Genomic DNA, 22,923 nt, shown 5'->3' on the forward strand with positions numbered 1-22,923 from the left:
AAATGATGATCTGTACTCTGGCTTTGACATAATTGACAAAATAGATTTACACTCTCGAGTGGATGCAGAAAATATAACTTTCTAACTACAGAATTGGGCTCATCGAGAAATTGTACACTTTCACTAATACATGGTATATGCTGCTATGTGATTTTACTGGCCATACACATATACATTGAGTCCAAAGATATTCTGTACTATTTGACAGGGTTATGATATTTCTTAGTCACAGGGTTCAGTTCATATGGAAATGTTGAAAGGAATGAGGAATCTCATGTGTCCTGTGGAAAAAGACACTGCAACCAAATCCAACATTTTAACCTTTCACAAACCTAAAAGCATATGTTGCAGCTCTATATGCTATTGCAGCACCTTAAGAAATAGGATTTATGCTGTGATGGTTGTGCTTTCAAACTGACAAGACCATGTACCCAAAACCCTAATACGGGGTTCACAGCGCGATAAGAAGTTAGCTAATCAATCTGTCAGCTTTGACACTGTCCTCTTGTTAGTCAGCCACGGGATTTTCTAGAAAATTCATAAGCAGCTCTCTTGCTATCAAAAGGTTAACAACAGACTTCCGGGTGCGGCTATGCAGAGCTAGGTCGCATATTCGGCAGCTCCCGCTTGGAACGGACTTTTGGGCTCTTTTACAGGGCCCCCACGGCATTTGTTTGACATTTCCCGGTGAGGGAAGAAGACTGCAGCATTCCCCTGACGGTGTCCCCCAGGAATGTTGTGTCTTTTGGCTGCCAGACCCGGCAGAAACAGTGAAGGATTTGGCTTGATCTGCAGCAATAGACAGAGGCCTCTTCCAGCATGCAGGCGGGGGAAGGGCAAGCTTAAAGGTGCAATCTGACTTGACTCTATCAAAGGTGAATTCTAGCAGCAGAGGGAACAACTGTGAAAGGATCTACCAAGGCCATTGAAGAGGCAGGGACGAGGCTTCTGGTGGCGGCCATGGAGGAATAGGTCGCGCATTCGGCAGCTCCCGTCTGGAACCGACTCTCAGACCTTTTTCAGGAGTTTCCATAGACTTTTTGGGGCAGACTGGTGATGCAAACACTGCCAACTTCTATGAAACGGACCAGAAGTGTAACGGCCAAAGGAGCGGCACTGGAGCAACGGGAGAAGCGAGGGAAAGAAAACAAAATGGCGGCAGCCAGGGACAAAGGGGAGCTGCAGGAGTTCATCAAGCGCTGCTTCGAGGAGCAGCGCGAGGAGATGCGCAAAGAGATGTTGGCGCCTATGCTTTTGGCAATTGAAGGACTTGGGATCACGCAGAAGGCCCACGAAGCTAAGATCCAGGAGGTACAGAAAAGAGTCAGTCAGAACGAGGATGAGCTTGTGGGCCTGGCGGTGAGAGTGGAGCAGAACGAGGCGCTACACAAGAGGTGGGCGGGAAGACACGAAGACCTGGAGAACAGGTCGAGGAGAAAGAATCTGCGAATCCTGGGTCTCCCTGAGGGAGTGGAGGGGGCTGATGCCGAGGCATACGCGAGCACGATGCTCGAGACGATGATGGGCATGAAGGCCCCTTCGAGGCCGCTGGAGTTGGACGGGGCACATCGGGTGCTGGCGAAGAAGCCCCAGGCAAATGAGCCGCCAAGGGCGATGGTGGTTAGGTTCCACCGGTTCACGGACAGAGAGTGGGTCCTGAGATGGGCCAAGAAGGAGCGGAGCAGTAAGTGGGACAATGCAGAGATCCGAATATACCCGGACTGGAGCACGGAGGTTGCAAAGCGGGGAGCGGGTTTCAACCGGGCCAAAGCGGCGTTGTACCGGAAAGAAGTGAAATTCGGAATGCTGCAGCCAGCGCGACTGTGGGTCACATACAAGGGCCAACACTATTACTTTGAAACGCCTGAGGCAGCGTGGACCTTTGTACAAGCCGAAAAGTTGGACTCTAACTGAGGGTTTGTGAGGGTGGGGGGGGATGTTTTGGGGTTTGATGTGTGATGGTTGTATCACGCGCAGGAAATGTTACATGGGCTGGAGGCGAGAGACAAGGCCGCGACAGGAGCTGCGCCAGAGGGGGCGGAGCGGGCTTTGGAAAGCACGGGGTTTTTTCCCACGCGCGGGAAGAAAGGCGGGAAGGGTAACGAAGGAATGCATATGGATTGGGAGACTCCCACGCGGGAAGGTCAATGGGACGGCGGGGGAAGCTGGGGTCAGCAGGCGTCAGCTGACTTACGGGAGTGACATGGGGGGAGCAAAAAAGCTAGACAGGGGTCTAGCGGGGGGGGAGGGGGGAAGGGTTGCTGCTGCACTGGCCGAAAGGGAATGGGACACAGAAGAGGTGGTCGGGACGGGGGTCCCCCCTCTGGGGGACTGGAGGGTGAGGGAGGCGTGGACACGGGACTGGCCCAGAAAAGGAGATGGCTAGTAGGGGGGTGAGAGGGGGGGGTTTGGGGGGGTGAGAGCCCCTCCAATCCGGCTGACAACGTGGAATGTGAGGGGCCTGAATGGGCCGGTGAAGAGGGCTCGAGTGTTCGCGCACTTAAAGGGACTGAAGGCGGACGTGGCCATGCTCCAAGAGACACATCTGAAGGTGGCGGACCAGGTCAGGTTAAGAAAGGGATGGATAGGACAGGTATTCCACTCAGGACTGGACGCGAAGAATAGAGGGGTGGCAATATTGGTGGGAAAGCAGGTGTCATTTGAGGCCAAGACTATTGTAGCGGACAATGGAGGGCAGTATGTAATGGTGAGCGGTAGGCTGCAAGGGACGTGGGTGGTGTTGGTAAACGTATACGCCCCGAACTGGGATGATGCAGGATTCATGAAGCGCATGTTGGGGCGCATTCCGGACCTGGAGATAGGAGGCCTGATAATGGGAGGGGACTTCAATACAGTGTTGGATCCAGCACTGGACCGCTCCAAATCAAGGACTGGAAAGAGGCCGGCGGCGGCCAAGGTACTTAGGGGGTTTATGGATCAGATGGGGGGAGTGGACCCATGGCGGTTTGCAAGGCCGCAGGCCAGGGAATTTTCTTTCTTCTCCCATGTACACAAAGCCTACTCCCGGATATATTTCTTTGTTCTGGGTAGGGCGCTCATCCCGAGGGTGGAGGGGACGGAGTATTCGGCTATAGCCGTTTCGGACCATGCCCCGCACAGGGTGGAACTGGAGCTGGGAGAGGAGAGGGACCAACGCCCGTTGTGGCGGCTGGATGTGGGACTGCTGGCGGACGAGGTGGTGTGTGGGAAGGTGAGGGGGTGTATCGAAAGGTACTTGGAGGCCAACGACAACGGGGAGGTGCGGGTGGGGGTGGTATGGGAGGCGTTGAAGGCGGTGATCAGGGGAGAGCTAATTTCCATTAGGGCACATAGGGAGAAGACAGAGGGTATGGAAAAGGAGAGGTTAGTGGGGGAGATTTTGAGAGTGGACAGGAGATACGCAGAGGCCCCGGAGGAAAGACTACTTGGGGAAAGACGACGGCTCCAGGCGGAGTTTGACCTGTTGACCACAGGGAAGGCGGAGGCACAGTGGAGGAAAGCGCAGGGGGCGACCTACGAGTATGGGGAAAAGGCTAGTCGGATGCTGGCACACCAGCTCCATAAGAGGATGGCAGCGAGGGAAATAGGGGGAGTCAAAGATGGAAGGGGAGCCACGGTTCGGAGTGCGACGAAAATAAACAAGGTATTCAAGGCCTTTTATGAAGAGCTGTACAGATCCCAGCCCCCAGCGGGGGATGAGACGATTCCTAGATCAGCTGAGATTCCCGAGGGTGGAGGAGCGAGAGGTGGCTGGTTTGGGGGCACCAATTGGGTTGGAGGAGCTGAGCAAGGGTTTGGGGAGCATGCAGGCGGGGAAGGCCCCGGGACCAGACGGATTCCCGGTGGAGTTCTACAGGAAGTACGCAGACCTGTTGGCCCCGCTACTGGTGAGGACCTTTAATGAGGCAAGAGAGGAGGGAACCCTGCCCCCGACAATGTCGGAAGCGACAATTTCTTTGATCTTAAAGCGGGACAAGGACCCACTGTAAAGTGGATCGTACAGGCTGATCTCGCTCCTCAATGTGGATGCAAAGTTGCTGGCAAAAGTGCTGGCCACGAGGATCGAGGACTGTGTCCCGGGGGTAATCCACGAGGACCAGACGGGATTTCATAAAGGGCAGGCAACTAAACACCATTGTGCGGCGGCTCTTAAACGTGATAATGCTGCCATCGGAGGAGGGAGAGGCGGAGATAGTGGCAGCTATGGACGCGGAGAAGGCCTTTGACCGAGTAGAGTGGGAGTACCTCTGGGAGGTGCTGCGTAGGTTTGGGTTCGGGGTAGGGTTTATCAATTGGGTTAAGCTCCTTTACAGAGCCCCGATGTGTAGTGACGAACCGGCGGAGGTCGGAGTACTTTCGACTGTACCGAGGGACGAGGCAGGGGTGCCCCCTGTCCCCCCTGTTGTTCGCATTGGCGATCAAACCATTGGCCATGTCATTGAGGGAGTCTAATAAATGGAGGGGGGTGGTCCGAGGGGGAGAAGAGCATCAGGTGTCGCTATATGCGGATGACCTGTTGCTGTACGTGGCGGATCCAATGGAGGGGATGGTGGAGGTCATGCAGACTCTAAGGGAGTTTGGGGAGTTTTCGGGCTATAAGCTCAATGTAGGGAAGAGTGAGCTCTTTGTATTACAGGCGAGGGACCAAGAAAGAGGGGTAGGGGACCTACCGCTGAGGAGGGCGGAGGGGAGCTTTCGGTATCTGGGGATCCAGATAGCCTGGAGTTGGGGGACCCTACATAAACTGAATCTGACGAGGTTGGTGGAGCAAATGGAGGAGGATTTCAAAAGATGGGACATGTTACCGCTCTCGCTGACGGGTAGAGTGCAGTCGGTCAAAATGGTGGTCCTTTCGAGGTTTCTGTTTGTGTTTCAGTGCCTTCCCATCGTGATCACTAAGGCCTTTTTTAAGAGAGTAGGCAGGAGTATTATGGGATTTGTGTGGGCGAATAAGACCCCGAGAGTAAGGAGAGGGTTCCTGGAACGCAGTAGGGACCGAGGAGGGTTGGCGCTGCCAAACCTGGGGAGATACTACTGGGCAGCAAATGTGGTGATGATCCGCAAGTGGGTTATGGAGGGAGAGGGGGCGGCATGGAAGAGGATGGAGATGGCGTCCTGTAAAGGAACGAGCCTGGGGGCAATGGTGACGGCACCGCTGCCGCTCTCGCCGACAAAGTATACCATGAGCCCGGTGGTGGCGGCAACGCTAAGGATCTGGGGCCAGTGGAGACGGCACCGGGGTGCAATGGGAGCATCGGTGTGGTCCCCGATCAGGGGTAACCACCGGTTTGTCCCTGAGAAGATGGACGGGGGGTTCCAGAGCTGGCATCAGGCGGGGATTGGAAGAATGGGGGACCTGTTCATCGACGGGACGTTTGCGAGCCTAGGGGCACTGGAGGAGAAGTTCGAGTTACCCCCGGGAAATGCCTTCAGATATATGCAGGTGAGGGCTTTTGTGAGGCGACAGGTGAGGGAATTCCCGTTGCTCCCGGCACAAGAAGTTCAAGATAGGGTGATCTTGAGTGTATGGGTCGGGGAGGGCAAGGTGTCGGAAATACACCAGGAGTTGAAAGAAGAGGGGGAAGCGCTGGTAGAAGAGTTGAAGGGTAAATGGGAGGAGGAGCTGGGGGAGGAGATCGAGGAAGGTCTGTGGGTTGATGCCCTAGGTAGGGTTAATTCCTCCTCCTCATGTGCCAGGCTCAGCCTGATATAATTTAAGGTGGTCCACAGAGCGCACTTGACGGGGGCGAGGTTGAGTAGGTTCTTTGGGGCAGAGGACAGATGTGGAAGGTGCTCAGGGAGCCCGGCGAACCATGTCCATATGTTTTGGTCATGCCCGGCACTGGAGGGGTTCTGGAGAGGAGTGGTGGGAGCAATATCTCAGGTGGTGAAAGTCCGGGTCAAGCCAAGCTGGGGGCTAGCAATATTTGGAGTAGTGGACGAACCGGGAGTGCAGGAGGCGAAAGAGGCCGGCATTCTGGCCTTTGCATCCCTAGTAGCCTGGCGAAGGATCTTGCTAATGTGGAAGGAGGCGAAGCCCCCCAGCCTGGAGGCCTGGATAAACGATATGGCTGGAGAGGATTAAGTTCGCCTTGAGAGGGTCTGCGCAGGGGTTCTACAGGCGGTAGCAACCGTTCCTCGACTATCTCGCGGAGCGTTAGAGGAAGGTCGGTCAGCAGCAGCAGCAACCTGGGGGGGGGGGGGTGGGGGTGGAGGGGACGTCCTGGGGGGGGGGGGGGGGAAGACGACTGCCTGGGAGGGTGGATGAGGAAGAGATAACATGAAGGGTTGGGGAAACTGGCACGTACGGGTGAGGGCCAGTGTACAAAGCTGTGTAAATATATCATTTTCCTTGTATATATCTTGCTCTGCGCGATTTCTCGGTTTTTTTTTGTTACGGGGGGGGGGGGGGTTATTGTTTGTAAGGGAGAAAAATTGTGTTAAAAAACTTTAATTAATATATATATTTTTAAAAGTTAACAACAGAAAGTTTTTAAATTTAGAGGGCAGGAGTGGCACGTAGTGCAGTGGTTAGCACTGGGACTACGGCGCTGAGGACCGAGGTTCGAATTTCGGCCATGGGTCACTGTCCATGTGGAGTTTGCACATTCTCTCCATGTCTGCGTGGGTTTCACCCCTACAACCCAAAGATGTGCAGGGTAGGTGAATTGGTCACACTAAATTGCCCCTTAATTGGAAAAAAAATAATTGGGTACTCGAAATTTATGGGGAAAAAAATTTACAGGTTAGAATTTTCCAAACTTAGCTCCTATCAGAAGAACAGAATTATTTACAGGTCAGGAACACATTTGGCTAATTACCCGGCTTTTTCATGGTTCCTTTAGCTGATCCATGGCATATGGGGCTGGTTTAGCACAGTGGGCTAAATAGCTGGCTTGTAATACAGAACAATGCCAGCACCGCGGGTTCAATTCCCGTACCGGCCTCCCCGATCAGGCGCCAGAATGTGGCGACTAGGGGATTTTCACAGTAACTTCATCGAAGCCTACTGGTGACAATAAGCAATTATTATTATTAGCCCCCACCTCCAGTTTCCTGACAAATCGGGGGGGCGGGTGCAATGGTGAGTTCAGTCTTTCAGTGGAAAGATTTATAATTAAAAGGACAACAGTATAGGTAAGAAGGGCTCCTAAGTAGTTGGATTTGTGAGGCTGCAACAACCATAGAAATGGAGAGAACTGGGAAGATTGCTCCCTGGAATGCCTGTTGAAATTCTGAATGACAATAGAGATAAACTCTTGGCACAGCTGCACAACCTTATATCCTTCATCTGGGAAGTCGAGCCCATGTGAGGATCTCAGGGCACTGTGATCATGACTATATTCATGAACTGAGGCAGGTCCAATTGTCGTAACTACAGAAGAGTCTCCCTGCTGTCTGCCACAAGAATGATCATTGCAAAAGAATCCTCTTCAAACTTCTCTTTCAAGTGCTCCTTCCAGAGTCACAGTGTGGTTTTCATCCATCAAGAGGCACCACAGACAGGATGGATGTTGAGAGGATCTTTCCTTTGTGAGGGAATTCCACCCTGTCAAGTCTCCTCAGGATCTTATATATTTCAATAAAATCACCTTTTGTGCTTCTAAAGTCCAATGAAATAGACCCAATCTGCTCAATCTTTCCTCATAAGCTAACCCCTTCATCACAGAAACCAATCGATTACAGTAAAACAGTGTTTGAGAACCAGGACTTGAAACCTGAGACTATGGCCATTGTTGACTTGCAGCAGTGATGCCATGCTCCTGTATGCTTCAGAGGCTTGGACAATATACGGCAGGCACCTTAAAGCACTGGTAAAATACCAATAGTGCCATTGGAAGATCTTACAAAACAGGCAACAAGAAAGGCAGTCCAACAGCAGCATTCTCTCTCAAGCTAACATGTTCATTATCAAGGTATTAATTACTTAAGGCCAACTCCATTGCTGGGTCATGTAGTTCAGTTGCCTGACACCAGACTCCTGAAGCAACTGCTCTACTTGGGACTCAGACATAACAGCAGGTTCCTAGGAGGACAGTGGAAGTGCTTCAGGGATATCCTTAAAGTATTCCTGAAGAAGGCAAACATGTCCATCAACTCATGAGAGCTCCTGGATTGTGACTGTCCAAAATAGAGATGACTCATCCAATAATGTACCGAACACATCAAGGGACTTATCTGGAACTTTCACAGGCAAAGTCAAGGCATGGGAGAGAATACGTACAAACCTCCAAATAATCCATATCCCAATCCTTCATGCACCATCTGCCTGGCATGTGGTAGAGTCCGCAGATCGCACATTGGACTCATCAGCCATCACAAAACCCATCGAACCAGAGTGGAAGCAAGTCACCAGCGATCACGAGGGACTGCCTAAGAAGAAGGAGGTGTCCAAGCTCCGCAAATGAGTAGGTAATGTGGGATGGAATGAGGGGAAGGCTAACACATTGGTTACAAAGGAGAAAACAACTTGGAATTAAGAACAATTTTTCGGAGCAGTTTTAAATGAGCAGTCATGACTAACAAGGTTGAGCTCCAAGGCGATTTCTGTTCACTGTCCAGAAGAATGGCCTTACAGGGAGTGATGTTGGGACACGAAGATAAGATAATGATAGGAGGTATTGTTAATTCCAAAGGAACCTGAAATGGGATATTGTTAAAAAGAAGCAATGAACTAAGAAATGGCAGAGGGAAATCAATTTTTGCAAGTGTGAATTAATACATTTTTGGAAGAAAAGCAGCAATAATTATACTCTGCATGGAAGTAAATTAAGTATTCTGCAAGACTAGAGGGGTGTCAAGTGGTTGAGAAGACTTGAATGAACATCCATAGATATAAGATTAAATTGTGAGATTTAGAAGACGGCAAAATAAACTTTTTAAAAACAGAGTTGTGCAACTGTGAGTATACGCACAGCACGAGCCACAACTTATATCAACATTCAAAATTAGATGGCTGAAAGGAGTTGAAGGGATATGGAAATATGGCAGCAAATGTGATGAGGACTTTTGCTGGTCGAGAGGGGAAATGGTGGAATGAATTGGTTGACCTGAATGGCCCAGTTCTGTGTTGTAACGTCTATAGACCCAAGGGAAAAACAATTATCAGAAATGTAGAAAAAATTAAATTCTCATCAAATCATTACCATTAAAAAGAAGCAAGCTTCCAAGACTCCACATTCCAGCCAACCTAGCAGCATCTTCTTGATGAGTTATAGAGTGGCCAATCATTGCAAAGGTTTTATTACTGTCAGAGGAAAGGCTGCTCTTTCGAGGAACAGTATAACCCAAGGCCACATCAGGCTTTCTGAAAAACACAAAACATAAGAAGCCATCCAGTTAAAAACTAAACAATGGATATTTGAAGATTTGTTACCGCAGTCCCAGTGGACACTAATAAACCATCCAGAAAGATGCAGGTTCCGTATATCCATATTTAACAAAGATCACCTTTTATGATATTTGTACCGTCAAGTGGTAATCACCATGATGGTGTATCTGTGCGGATGAATTTTTAATATTTACTTACGGGAGTAAGTACTTATGGGTGTCACTGGTTAGGCCAACATTTATTATCCACCTCTAACTGCCTTCGTGGAGGTGGTTGTAAGCTGCCTTTTTGAGCCGCTGCAGCCACATCCACAGCACTGTTAGGGAGGAAGGCAAAGCCCAGCAACTACTGGCCAATGGGAAAGCATTTAGAAATAATAATCCAGGACACAATTCAGTCACTTGGACACATCTGATTAAGGAAAGTCAGCACAGCTTTGGTAAAGGCAAATCGTGTTTAACTACCTTGATTGAGTTTTTGATTAGGTATCAGAGAAGGTTGATAGGGATAACATGGTTGATTTGGTGTACATGGACTTCCAAAAGGTGCTTGATAAAGTGCCACATAGCAGGTTTGTCAGCAAAGTTTAAGCCCATGGAATAAAAGGGACAGTGGCAGCATGAATACAAAGTTGGCTGGGTGACAGGAAAGAGTGGCAGTGAACGATTGTTTCTTGGACTGGAGGAGGGTACACAGTCAGGTTTCTGAGAGGGTGGTACTAGAATCACAGTGTTTCCTGATCTATATTAATAACCTAGAATGGGTTGGCTGGGCCCATTTTCAAAATTTGTGGATGGTTCAAAACTTGGACGCATTGTGAACTGTGAGGAGGATAACAGAACAAAGAATAGTACAGCACAGGAACATGGTACACATCGGTACCAACGACATAGGTAGGAAAAGGGACGGGGATGTAAAACAGGAATTCAGGGAGCTAGGATGAAAGTTGACAGCCAGGACAGACTGTGTTGTCATCTCTGGTTTGCTGAGTGCCACGTGCTAGCGAGGTGAGGAACAGGGAGAGAGTGCAGTTAAACACGTGGCTACAGGGATGGTGTAGGAGGGAGGGTTTCAGTTATTTGGATAATTGGAGCACATTCTGGGGAAGGTGGGACCTGTACAAACAGGACAGGTTACACCTGAACCAGAGGGGCACCAATATCCTGGGAGGGAGATTTGCTACAGCTCATCGGGGGGGGGGGGGGGGGGGGGGGGGGTTTAAACTAATTTGGCAGGGGGATGGGAAACTGATTTGTAGTCCAGGAGATAGCGTTGCTGGAGTTCAGGAAGTTGAGGGTAGTGCAGTACTGAGGAAGGTACCAAGGTCACAAGAGTGGACCTGCAGGCATGAAGGTTGTTTGAAGTGTGTCTACTTCAATGCGAGGAGCATCAGGAATAAGATTGGTCAGCTTGAAGCATGGATTGGTACCTGGGACTACAATGTTGTGGCCATTACGGAGATGTGGATAGAACAAGGGCAGGAATGGTTGTTGGAGGTTCCGGGGTTTAGATGTTTCAGTAAGATTAGGGAAGGTGGTAAAAGAGGTGGAGGAATAGCATTGTTAATCAAGGATAGTATAATGGCTGCAGAAAGGCAGTTTGAGGAGGATCTGTCTACTATGGGCTGAAGATAGAAATAGGAAAGGAGCGGTCACTTTGTTAGGAGTTTTCTATAGGCCCCCAAACAGTAACAGAGATGTGGAGGAAAAGATTGCAATGCAGATTTTGGATAGGTGCGGCAGTCACAGGTAGTTGTCATGGGTGACTTTAACTTTCCAAATATTGATTGGAACCATTATAATTCGAATAGTTTGGATGGGGCTGTTTTTATCCAGTGTGTGCAGGAGGGTTTCCTCACACAATGTGTGGATAGACCATAGAACGTTGGTCAGGCCATTTTTGGAATACTGTGTCCAATTCTGGTCACCACACTACCAGAAGGACGTGTAGGCTTTGGAGAGAGAACAGAAAAGATTTACCAGGATGTTGCAGGGTATTGAGGGTATTAGCTATGAGGAGAGATTGAATAAACTGGGATTGTTCTCCTTAGAGAGATGGAGGCTGAGGAGCGATATGATAGAAGTCTATAAAATTATGAGGGGTATAGATAGGGTGAACAGTTGGAGGCTTTTTCCTAGGGCGGAAATGACAATTACAAGGGGGCACAAGTTCAAGGTGAGGGGGGATAGGTTCAGTGGAGATGTGCAGGGGAAGCTTTTTACACAGGGTGGTGGTGGCCTGGAATGCACTGTCAAATGAGGTGGTTGGGGCAGATACGTTAGCGACCTTTAAGACTTATCTGGATAGACACATGAACAGACGGGGTATAGAAGGATGTAGGCAGTTGGTCTAGATAGGACACGTGATCGGCGCAGGCTTGGAGGGCTGAAGGGCATAGCGCATAGAACTGTACAGCACAGTACAGGCCCTTCGGCCCACGATGTTGTGCCAAACTAGTCTGAAACTAAGATCAAATCAACCTACTCCCAATCATTCTAGTGCACTCCATATGCCTATCCAATAACCGCTTGAAAGTTCCTAAAGTGTCCGACTCCACTACCATAAATGGGAGTGCGTTCCACGCCCCAACCACTCTCTGAGTAAGAACCTACCTCTGACATCCCTCCTATATCTTCCACCATGACCTTATAGTTATGCCCCCTTGTAACAGCTACATCCACCCGAGGAAAAAGTCGCTGAACATCCACTCTATCTATTATCATCTTACACACTTCAATTAAGTCACCTTTCATCCTCCTTTGCTCCAATGAGAAAAGCCCTAGCTCCCTCAACCTTTCCTCATATGACCCACCCTCCAATCCAGGCAGCATCCTGGTAAATCTCCTTTGCACCCTTTCCAATGCTTCCACATCCTTCCTATAATGAGGTGACCAGAACTGCACGCAATACTCCAAATGTGGTCTAACCAAGGTCTTGTACAGTTGCAGCATAACCTCACGGCTCTTAAACTCAATCCACCTGTTAATAAATGCTAACACACTATAGGCTTTCTTCATGGCTCTATCAACTTGGGTGGCAACTTTCAGAGATCTATGGACATAAACTCCGAGATCTCTCTGCTCCTCCACATTCTTCAGAACCCTGCCGTTAACCCTGTAATCCGCATTCAAATTTGTCCTACCAAAATGAATCACCTCACACTTATCAGGGTTAAACTCCATCTGCCACCTTTCAGCCCAGCTCTGCATCCTATCAATATCTCTTTGCAGCCTACAAAACCCCTCCACATTATCCACTACTCCACCAATCTTGGTGTCATCAGCAAATTTACTAACCCAACCTTCAACTCCATCATCCAAGTCATTGATAAAAATCACAAATAACAGAGGACCCAGCACTGATCCCTGTGGTACACCGCTGGTGACTGGGCTCCAGGTTGAAAATTTACCATCTACCACCACCCTCTGTCTTCTATGTGATAGCCAGTTACTCATCCAATGAGCCAAATTTCCCTCTATGCCGTGCCTCCTTACTTTCTGAATGAGCCGACCACGGGGCACCTTATCAAACGCCTTACTAAAATCCATGTATACAACATCAACTGCTCTACCTTCATCTATGTACTTAGTTACCTCCTCAAAGAATACAATCAAACTTGTGAGGCAAGACTTACCCATCACAAATCCGTGCTGACTATCCTGGATTAAGCTGTATATTTCCAAATGATCATAAATCCTATCCCTCAGGATCCTTTCCAATAATTTACCTATGACCGAAGTGAGACTAACCGGCCTATAATTCCTAGGGTTATACCTATTCCCTTTCTTGAACAAGGGGACAACATTCGCCTCTCTTCAGTCTTCTGGCACTATTCCTGTAGACAGTAAGGACATAAAGATCAAAGCCAAAGGCTCTGCAATCTCATCCCTCGCCTCCCAAAGAATCCTGAGATATATCCCATCAGGCCCAGAGGACATATCTATCCTCAGGCTTCTCAAAATTTCAAACACATATTCCTTCCGAATATCTACCTCCTCCAGCCTTCCAGCCTGTATCACACTATCCTCCTCAACAACATGGCCCCTCTCCTTTGTGAACACTGAAGAAAAGTATTCATTTAGGGCCTCTCCTATACCTTCAAACTCCATGCACACATTCCCACTATTGTCCTTGACCGGCCCTAACTTCACCTTGGTCATTCTTTTATTCCTCACATAAGCGTAAAAAACCTTGGGGTTTTCCTTGATCCAACTCGCCAAGGAATTCTCATGCCCCCTCCTAGCTCTCCTAAGCCCTTTCTTGAGCCCCTTCCTAGCTATCTTGTATCCTTCAAGTGCCCTAACTGAACCTTGTTATCTCATCCTTACATAAGCCCCCTTCTTCTTCTTGACAGGACATTCAAACTCTTTTGTAAACCATGGTTCCCTCACTCGACCATTTCCTCCCTGCCTGACAGGGACATACATATCAAGGACACGCAGTATTTGCTCCTTGAACAAGCTCCACATCTCAATTGTGCCTATCCCTGACAGTTCCTGTTTCCATCTTATGCTCCCCAATTCTTGCCTAATCGCATTATACGCGATACCCTCTCTGATGAAGGCAAGCATGCCATGTGCATTTTTCTCCACCTGTGCTGCCACTTTTAAGGAACTGTGGACCTGCAAGCCCAGATATCTCTGTATGTCTATGCTCCTGATGGTTCTGCCATTTATTTTAAAGCTCCCACCTGAATTGAATCTACCAAAATGCATCACCTCGCATTTGTCCGGGTTAAATTCCATCTGCCATTTCTCCGCCCAATTTTGCAGTCCATCTATATGTTGTATTCTCTGACAATATTCATTACTATCTACAACTCCTGCAATCTTAGTATCATCCGCAAACTTGCTAATAAGACCAGCTACGTTTTCTTCCAAGTCATTTATATATATTAGAAACAGCAGAGGTCCCAGCATCGATCCCTGCGGAACACCACTAGTTACTGAACTCCATTCGGAAAAACACTCTTCCACTGCTACCCTCTGTCTTCTATGGCCAAGCCAGTTCTGAAACAATCTAGCTAGTTCACCCCTGACCCCATGTGATCTAATCATAACCAGCCTGCCATGAGGGACCATGTCAAATGCTTTACTAAACTCCATGTAGACAATATCCACAGCCCTTCCTCGCCAATCATTTCTGTCACCTCTTCAAAAACTCAATTAAATTAGTGAGACATGAACTCCCTCCTACAAAACCATGCTATCTGTTGCTAATAAGACCATTCACTTCCAAATGTGCATAGATCCTATCTCTGAGAATCTTTTCCAACAATTTCACTATCACTGACGTCAAGCTCACTGGCCTATAATTAACCGGGTTATCCTTGCTACCCTTCTTAAATAACGAGGCAACATTGGCTATCCTCCAATCCTCTGGGATCTCACCTGTGGCCAAACAAGGAAACAAAAATTTCTGTTAGAGGCCCAGCGATTTCATCGCGTGTCTCCCTCGGTAATCTGGGATAGATGCCATCTGGCCCTGGGGATTTGGCTACCTTAATGCTTTTTAACACACCTCACACTTCCTCCCTTGTAATAACGACCTGTTCTAAAGTATTTACATATCCCTCAGAGACACCACCAATCAACGTGTCCCTCTCCTTTGTCAATACTGATGCAAAATACTCATTAAGGATTAATGATAGATTTCGAGAGGCATAGTAAGGGTGGAATAGGAGGCAAGTGGCAGGTAAATTAAAAAAAAAAAAAAAAATTTTGAATACCCAATTCATTTTTTCCAATTAAGGAGCAATATAGCGAGCAACCTACCCTGCACATCTTTGGGTTGTGGGGGTGAAACCCATGCAAACACGGGGAGAATGTGCAAACTCCACACGGACAGTGACCCAGAGCCAGGATCGAAACTGGAACCTCGGCGTCGTGAGGCAGCAGTGCTAACCACTGCACCACCGTGCTGCCCTTGTGGCAGGTAAAATTTAATGCAACGGTGTATGATGTGATATATTTGATGGGAAGAATGAGAGAGGCAATATAAAATTAAGGATACAATTCTGAGGAGCAAAAGGGACCGATGAGTGTATCGGCATAAATCATTGGAAGGGGATAGGGAAGGTTGAGAAAAAGTGATTAATAAAACATAATCGATCCTGGGCTTTAAGTAGAGACAAGGGCAGAACGTGACCATAATTTGTCAGTGTCAGTCTCTGACTGATAATCGGCGTGTTTCTCTGCAGATGCACAGCTGAGTTTTCAGACCAGGTTTTCGGGCACTTAGTGCATTAAAAAAATCTGGGGGGTGCTTTACGCCGTCCCTCTTTCGGGGCAGGGCCTGATAAGAGCTGGCAAGGCAGGATCCAGAGAGATCAGGCTGTCATCTTTAAAAGGCACCCCAATCAGCATGGAACAAAACTCCCCAACCCCACTCCCAGGGGACCCCCCCCTCTCCCCGCAAAAGCATGAGAAGGGCCATGCCACCCCCCCCCACAAGCCAAGTATCAGGAGGACCGAGTCCTTCCCCACAAGCAAACATTGGGGAAACCCCCCCACCCCATGGAAGTATCGGGGGCTTTCTTTCCTCTTCCCCTGCCCCCAACATTTCATAGGTATTACCTCCCCCACCCCCACTTCACAGGGGTCACTACCCCGCTTCACAGGCATCTCTAGCCCTCTGCCTGCCCCCTCCATAGGCATGTCTCTTGCCTTCACAGGCATCAGCCATCCCTACCCCCTTCACATCGTTCCTTCCTCCAACAGCACCACACGAGGTGCTAATGGGGCTCCCTAGATGGCCCATCCTTGGCACCGCCAACCTCTGCTAGGGGACAGTGCCATAGAGCACTGCCTGGGAATATCCCTCTCCCCCCAGGGTCTATACTTACCTTGGTGGCCCTGGCAGGATCCCGACTGAATTCCATTCTTATAAAGCTGTCACAAGGGTGAGATATGAATATTCATGGAGGGTGGATCAAGTGGCAGGAAGGCCTGTTAATAATATTTAAATAGATTACAATATATTTAAATGAGGTTCCGACCCTTCATGGGTGTGAATCTCATTACGTCACCTGCGAAGCGCAGGGAAAATCAGGAAACAAGATCTCACCACCAAGAATCCCGATTGCTGACTCTCGTGGGATTTTGCGCCCACGTCACCGTTTACACTCGCAGTGAACACGGGCTCAAAGTTCTGCCCATGGAATGCAAAAGCAAGGAAGCTACGGTAAACCTTCCTAAAACACTGATTCTGCCTTAACTGAAGTGTGTGTCCAAATTTGGGCACCGGACTTTAGGAAGAATGTGAAGGTATTGGTAGAGCAAACAAAGATTAATGGGAATGGTGCCATGGATGAAGTACATCAGCTACGTGGACAAATTGGAGAAGCTGGGGCTGTTCTTAGAGAAGGTGAAGAAAAGACTTGATAGAGGTGTTCAAACTCATGAGGGATATGGGCAAAGTAGATAATGAAAAACTGTTCCATTAGTTAGAAGTGTTGAGAGGACACTGACTTAACTGACAAAAGAACCAACGGAGAAATGCGGAAATACTTTATGAAAAATGAAAATGAAATGAAAATTGCTTATTGTCACAAGTAGGCTTCAAATAAAGTTACTGTGAAAAGCCCCTAGTCGCCACATTCCGGCGCCTGTTCGGGGTGGCTGGTACGGGAATTGAACCGTGCTGCTGGCCTGCCTTGGTCTTGCTTTCAAAGCCAGCGATTATACTCATTACCTGGAATTCAGTGCATGAAAGGATGATTCAAGACAACATTAAACATGAATTTCAAAAGAAAACTGGATAACTGACTTTTTTTAAATGCAGTCTATGGGCAGAGAACAGGGGCGTGGTACCAACAGAGTTGCTCTTGTTGAGAGCTGAGGCAGAGGACCAAATGGTCTCTTTCTGTGCTGTTAAAAAAACCTTCCATCAGAGTCTCAAATTATGAACATAACGATTCACTTTGTACCGTTAAATTGCTTTCTGCTCACTTTTTAATATTTTTTACATCTATTACGTTTGTGCCAAAGTGAACTAGCTGGTTTGGGCAGTAGAATTCCTGGACGCTGACCTCTGATATTAATTCAATTTGCTCACACCCCTCAAAACAGCGCAACTTACCAACATCACCAGTATTAAGATTCACCCTCAATTTGTTTCCTTCTCTCCAGAAAGCAGTGATATGTGCAAAGTTTATATTCCTTCAGTACCAACAGCAATCCCGAATTTCTGCAAATGGTTATTCTTCATTCTGAATCAAGCCAGCAAGTAACCATCACTGAACCCACGCAAAACCTATACTAGATTGAATTAACCAGTCTATTATTGCACATGCATTAGAACCAATGTAACCATTTGGCTGAAAAAGAGAAAACCTTAGTTGTATTTCTGTGCAAGGTTCAGATAAACACATAAACCGGTGATGCAGCTTACCAAGATCCTACATAATTCACTAATAAATGGGCACTCAAAATGCCTGTTAGAATTATAAATGTCAGTTGAAATAACTGCAGTCCCACAGGTCAAGGATGCTATCATGAAAAAATTATTGGTCAAGCACCCTTATACAATATGCATCCTGCCTCAGGAGACTTTGAAATAATGAAAGACAAAACACAAAAATTCCTTAGATGGAGAGAGACTGATGATAAATTCAGGTCATCACTGACAAAGTGCCCAAATTGTGTTCAACAATAAAATACTTTCATGGCTCAGCGATGATGCAGTGCAGAAGGAGGTCATTATCCCTGTGCTGGCTCTTCAGAAGAGTTATCCAATTAATCACATTCCCCATCGCTCTCCCCTAATCCTGCAAAATTTTCCCCTTCATTGATTTAACCAAATCTCTTTTGAAAGGTATAACTGAATCTGCTTCTACCACCTTTAAGATGATGCTTTCCAGATCATAACAAACTTCTTGTGAAAAGTATTTTCTCCTCATCTCACTTCTGGTTCTTTTTGCAATTATCTTAAATCTCTGTCCTCTGCTTACTGTCTGGTCTGCCAGGGGGAACATTTTTTCCTTATTTACTCCTATCAAAACCCCTCATAACTTCCAAATCTCCCCTTAACCTTTTCGGTTGTATATAACACAAACCCATATTAATGAATTTCTCATAATTTAAGCACTCTTGGTGGTGTCACCAACTAAAAGCGCACTCTTAAGCCCTTCATTACTTTCTTTGATTGCAATAGGTACGCAGAGTGTTCAAGGACAGAATTCAATTTGTAAAACTAATGCCACATCTCAGCTTATTTTCTGTCAACCTTAAGGTACCTTGGCAGAGGCAGGATCATTATCATAAAATAATGGCCCTAAAATTCTAGAAGTGTTTTTCTTGATTTAAACTTGTGCCGCATGGGGATGGGTTGACTAATGGGACCAGTTTTAGAAGTGTGGAGAATGAGTGGCGGAGCTGTTGGGAAATAGCGATCATAATAATATAATAATAATAATCGCTTATTGTCACAAGTAGGCTTCAATTAAGTTACTGTGAAAGGCCCCTAGTCGCCACATTCCGGCACCTGTTTTATAAGGTTTAGAAAGTTGGAAAAGTTTGAAAAGGCTAAGAAATCAGTCACATTAAGCTCCCAGACTGGAATAAGGTACATTTTAGGGGTCTAAAAGTTGAACTGGAGCAGGTTGATTGGAATTGCATTTTGGTAGATAAAATGATGGATGAAAAATGGGAGACTTTCAAAGGAGATGAATAGGGTGCAAGCTAGGTACATACCCATGAGGGGCAAAGGCAGGTATCCAAAGCTAAAGTATCCTGGATGACTACGGTTATTGAGGAGAAAATAAGGAAGAAAAAAGAGGCATATGATACATGCCGGAATAATAATAATAGAAATCAGGAAGAGTATCTCAAATGCAGGATCGAGCCTAAGGTTGAAATAAGGAAGGTTAAGTGGAAGCATGAGGAAAGGATGGCAGGCTGCGTTAAAACAAATAGTAAAATGTTCTTCAGACATATTAATAATAAAATTATTCACAGCACTTATCTACTGCCTGTGTCACCTCGTCAAAGACCTCCATTAAACTTGTCAGACATGACCTGCCCTTGACAAAGCCAAGTTGACTGCCTAGTATTTTTGTTTTTAAAATATTTTTATTCTCCTTTTTCACATTTTCTCCCAAATTTACACCCACCATCAATAAACAATAATCAGTAACAAATATGTCAATCCCCACATCAATAAGGAAGTTTAGGAAGTTGAGGGGAGATCTAATAGAAACTTACAAGATAATGAATGGCTTAGATAGGGTGGATGTAGGGAAGTTGTTTCCATTAGCAGGGGAGACTAGGACCCGGGGGAACAGCATTAGAATAAAAGGGAGTCACTTTAGAACAGAGATGAGGAGAAATTTCTTCAGCCAGAGAGTGGTGGGTCTGTGGAATTCATTGCCACAGAGGGCGGTGGAGGCCGGGACGTTGAGTGTCTTTAAGACAGAAGTTGATAAATTCTTGATTTCTCGAGGAATTAAGGGCTATGGAGAGAGAGCGGGTAAATGGAGTTGAAATCAGCCATGATTGAATGGTGGAGTGGACTCGATGGGCCGAATGGCCTTACTTCCGCTCCTATGTCTTATGGTCTTATGGTCTTAATAACAACGATCCCATCCTCCCACCAAACCCCAAACATTAGCCCGCATGTTCTCATAAACAAATGGCAAAAAGGAATCAGGAATCGCCCATAGTCACCATTAACACACACAGCCCCCAGCCCTCCCACCCACCTGCCCCAACTAATGTTCGATGTTATCCAGTTCTTGAAAGTGCATAATGAATAATGCCCATGAATTGTAGAACCCCTCCGTCTAGACCTACAAGGCAGACACAGCAGAAAGCACAAAGGAAAGAAGGTGTGGGGGGGGGAAGAGACCAGAAGCTAGGGGTAGCACACCCCGAACGATATGGGAAGATACCAAGGGGCGGGGTGTAGCCACCTGAGTTGGCCACTTCCCGCCTTAAAATGGAGAACAGCAAAGGCTGAAGGGAAATTCAGTCAACACAGGTAAAGACTAGCAAATACAGGAATCATGTATACTGGAACCTGCAAAACAAGCAGACAGCACCAAAACCAGCAGCCATCTGCATAGTAATGTAGCAGCCATCTACATTGTAATGTGCGATCCCCAGGCACAATGGCAACAGTAAAGGTAAACAAAGCCAAGCCAGACTCCTCGGCGCCAGCAGGCGCCAAGACAAAGGAAGGTCAACGGACACTTAGGACCGCCTAGCGATCAGGGAACCGCTCCAGTATTGGAGAAATCGATCCAAGTGATCGGAAAGTAGTCCAATCACTTGGAACCAGGTAGGGGGTCCGCCCCGAAGGGCGGGGAGCCCCTGGGGACTATAAAGTAAAGCTCCCAAGTTCAAATCGTCCTTCTTGGCAGGGTCACTCAGCAGCGAATCAATCCTTGAGAGTGAACTGCCCAAGCTCCCTCCAAGCAAGTAAGTCTCAAGTCAACGCTCGCTACGAGATAGGCGCTCCCAGCTACCAGTCCATGCCAGCTTTTGAATCCCATAGACTCAGGACCTGAATGAAAGGCCATTTGTTCCCCTGACCTGGTGGGCCAGTCCAAAGCTAAGTATCGGCCTGTTAGTTATAGAGATAGTTTATTAAGTAGAATTTATGCATGAGTAGTGATTGACTGTGTATAATAAATGTGTTTTGATTTGAATCTTACTAATTGGTGTGTTGAGTTATTGATCATTACTTGAACGTGAACCTCGTGGCGATATCATAAAGATACCTGGCGACTCGAGAGCAAAGGTTATAAAACAGAGCCAATTGACCCAACCAAAAGTTAGCAACAGGGGGGGGGGGGGCATCAGTTCACTGTTGAATTTAAGTCATGGTGAACACAAACCCAAGTTGTAGTGCCAATGCAAGCTCGCTAAGCTTAGGCAAACGTAATAAACTTGGCATGCACTGGGTCATGAAGATCAAACAGTTTCTGTCCTGGATGATTAAGAGTTAGATTAGAGTTAGTCCACAATCAGTGGACCATTTAGTAGACAGAACAATTAACTTCAGTGGATTAGGGAGTATAATAGCTGTGGTGTTCGTTCATTACAGTCATCACAAGATCCCCGCAGAGAGGTACATGTGTATTCTTCTTCCTATGCCATACTTCCTGTTCTTTAGCGGCAATTTGTGTTCCACACTACAGTTGCTCCATTTAATTAATCTCCCATACTACATACTATGGACAGTACGGTAGCACAGTGGTTAGCACTGTTGCTTCACAGCTCCAGGGTCCCAGGTTCGATTCCCAGATTGGGTCACTGTCTTTGCGGAGTCTGCACGTTCTCCCTATGTCTGCGTGGGTTTCCTCCGGATGCTCCAGTTTCCTCCCAGAAGTCCTGAAATATGTGCTTGTTAGGTGAACTGGTCATTCTGAATTCTCCCTCAGTGTACTTGAACAGGCACCATAGGCGACTAGGGGATTTTCACAGTAACTTCATTGCAGTGCTAATGTACTCCTACTTCTGACACTAGTAATGATTATTATCCAATTGATTTTATTCCCATTGACTATAATCAACGTCATTGCAACCAAGTCTTTATGTCTCCAATCTTAAACCTCTTTGCAAGAAAATTAAATACAACATAATAAATAAATATAATTTCCATTTAAGTGACCTAAATAGACCGATAGGTGCCTGTGATAGCAAACATTTGCAGCCAATGTACCCCTGCAGATAACGAAGGAAACATTTTTTTAACGGCAGACTAAACGTTAGGGGATTTGGGTGTCCATGTACACAGATCAGTAAAGGTTGGTGCAAAGGTACAAAAAGTCATCATAAAAGACTTTATCTCAAGGAGTTGAAAAGCAAAAGTGAGGAAATGATGCTTCAGTTGTGTAGGGTCTTGGTCAAACCCCTACTGGGGTACTGTGTTCAATTTGGAGTACAGAAGCTCTGGAAAGATACTGGATTTAAAATAGTGCAATGAAACCACCAGAACTATACCAATGCTTAAGGGTTAAATTAAGAAAGGTTGCAAAACTTAATTTGTATTCTCCCACATTCAGCACATTGAGGGGTGGTCAAATGAAGGTCTTTAAAATGACTTGATATGGTAGATATAAAGAGTCACAAGTCTATACCTTTGTCCAGACACCCAAAGCGAAAGCTTGCCATGAATGCTCTTCTTGCTTTCCGATTGCTGCACATAGCTTAGTGCCAAGTGCTGCCATTTTCCTGGAGTTAGAATGTTTTCCTGTGACTCAGCTTGTGCTAGCAGGCCGGCTTTCAAGTCATCATTTGGATCAATGCAAATTCTACAGAAATAAAGCAAGTCATTTTTAACATTTGAGAAATCATAATAGACAATGTAAACAATTTAAAGAATGATTTGCATTTCTGTAGTGCCTTTCACATCCTCAGGACTTCCCAAAGCTCTTTACAGCCAACAAAGTTCTTTTAAAATGTTGTCACTGTTGTAATGTAAGAAATGCTCATTTTCAAACAGTAAGCTCCCACTAACAGCAATGTGATAATGACCAGATAAATTGCTTTAGTGATGTTAGTTGAGGGATAAATATTGACTTGGACAAGGGTAATTCTCTAGCTCTTATGGCCACCTAAAATGGCATCTGGCAAGGGACGGTGGGAAAA

At 46.8% G+C, this 22,923-nt stretch overlaps 1 protein-coding gene across 3 annotated transcripts in view; it reads right to left on the reverse strand.

The window, feature by feature from the left end:
- Nucleotides 1–22,923, reverse strand: part of lyst (lysosomal trafficking regulator) — a 482,598-nt gene that overhangs the window by 206,806 nt on the left and 252,869 nt on the right. For all 3 annotated transcript variants that reach the window (XM_072498518.1, XM_072498516.1, XM_072498517.1), the window contains 2 exons: nucleotides 22,413–22,586; nucleotides 9,147–9,307 (listed from right to left, as the gene is read on the reverse strand). In XM_072498518.1, the coding sequence (XP_072354619.1) occupies nucleotides 9,147–9,307; nucleotides 22,413–22,586 (335 nt within the window). The remainder of the gene's footprint in view (nucleotides 1–9,146; nucleotides 9,308–22,412; nucleotides 22,587–22,923) is intronic.

The sequence above is a fragment of the Scyliorhinus torazame genome, chromosome 4 (genome assembly GCF_047496885.1).
Source record: "Scyliorhinus torazame isolate Kashiwa2021f chromosome 4, sScyTor2.1, whole genome shotgun sequence".
Lineage (NCBI taxonomy): Eukaryota > Metazoa > Chordata > Chondrichthyes > Carcharhiniformes > Scyliorhinidae > Scyliorhinus > Scyliorhinus torazame.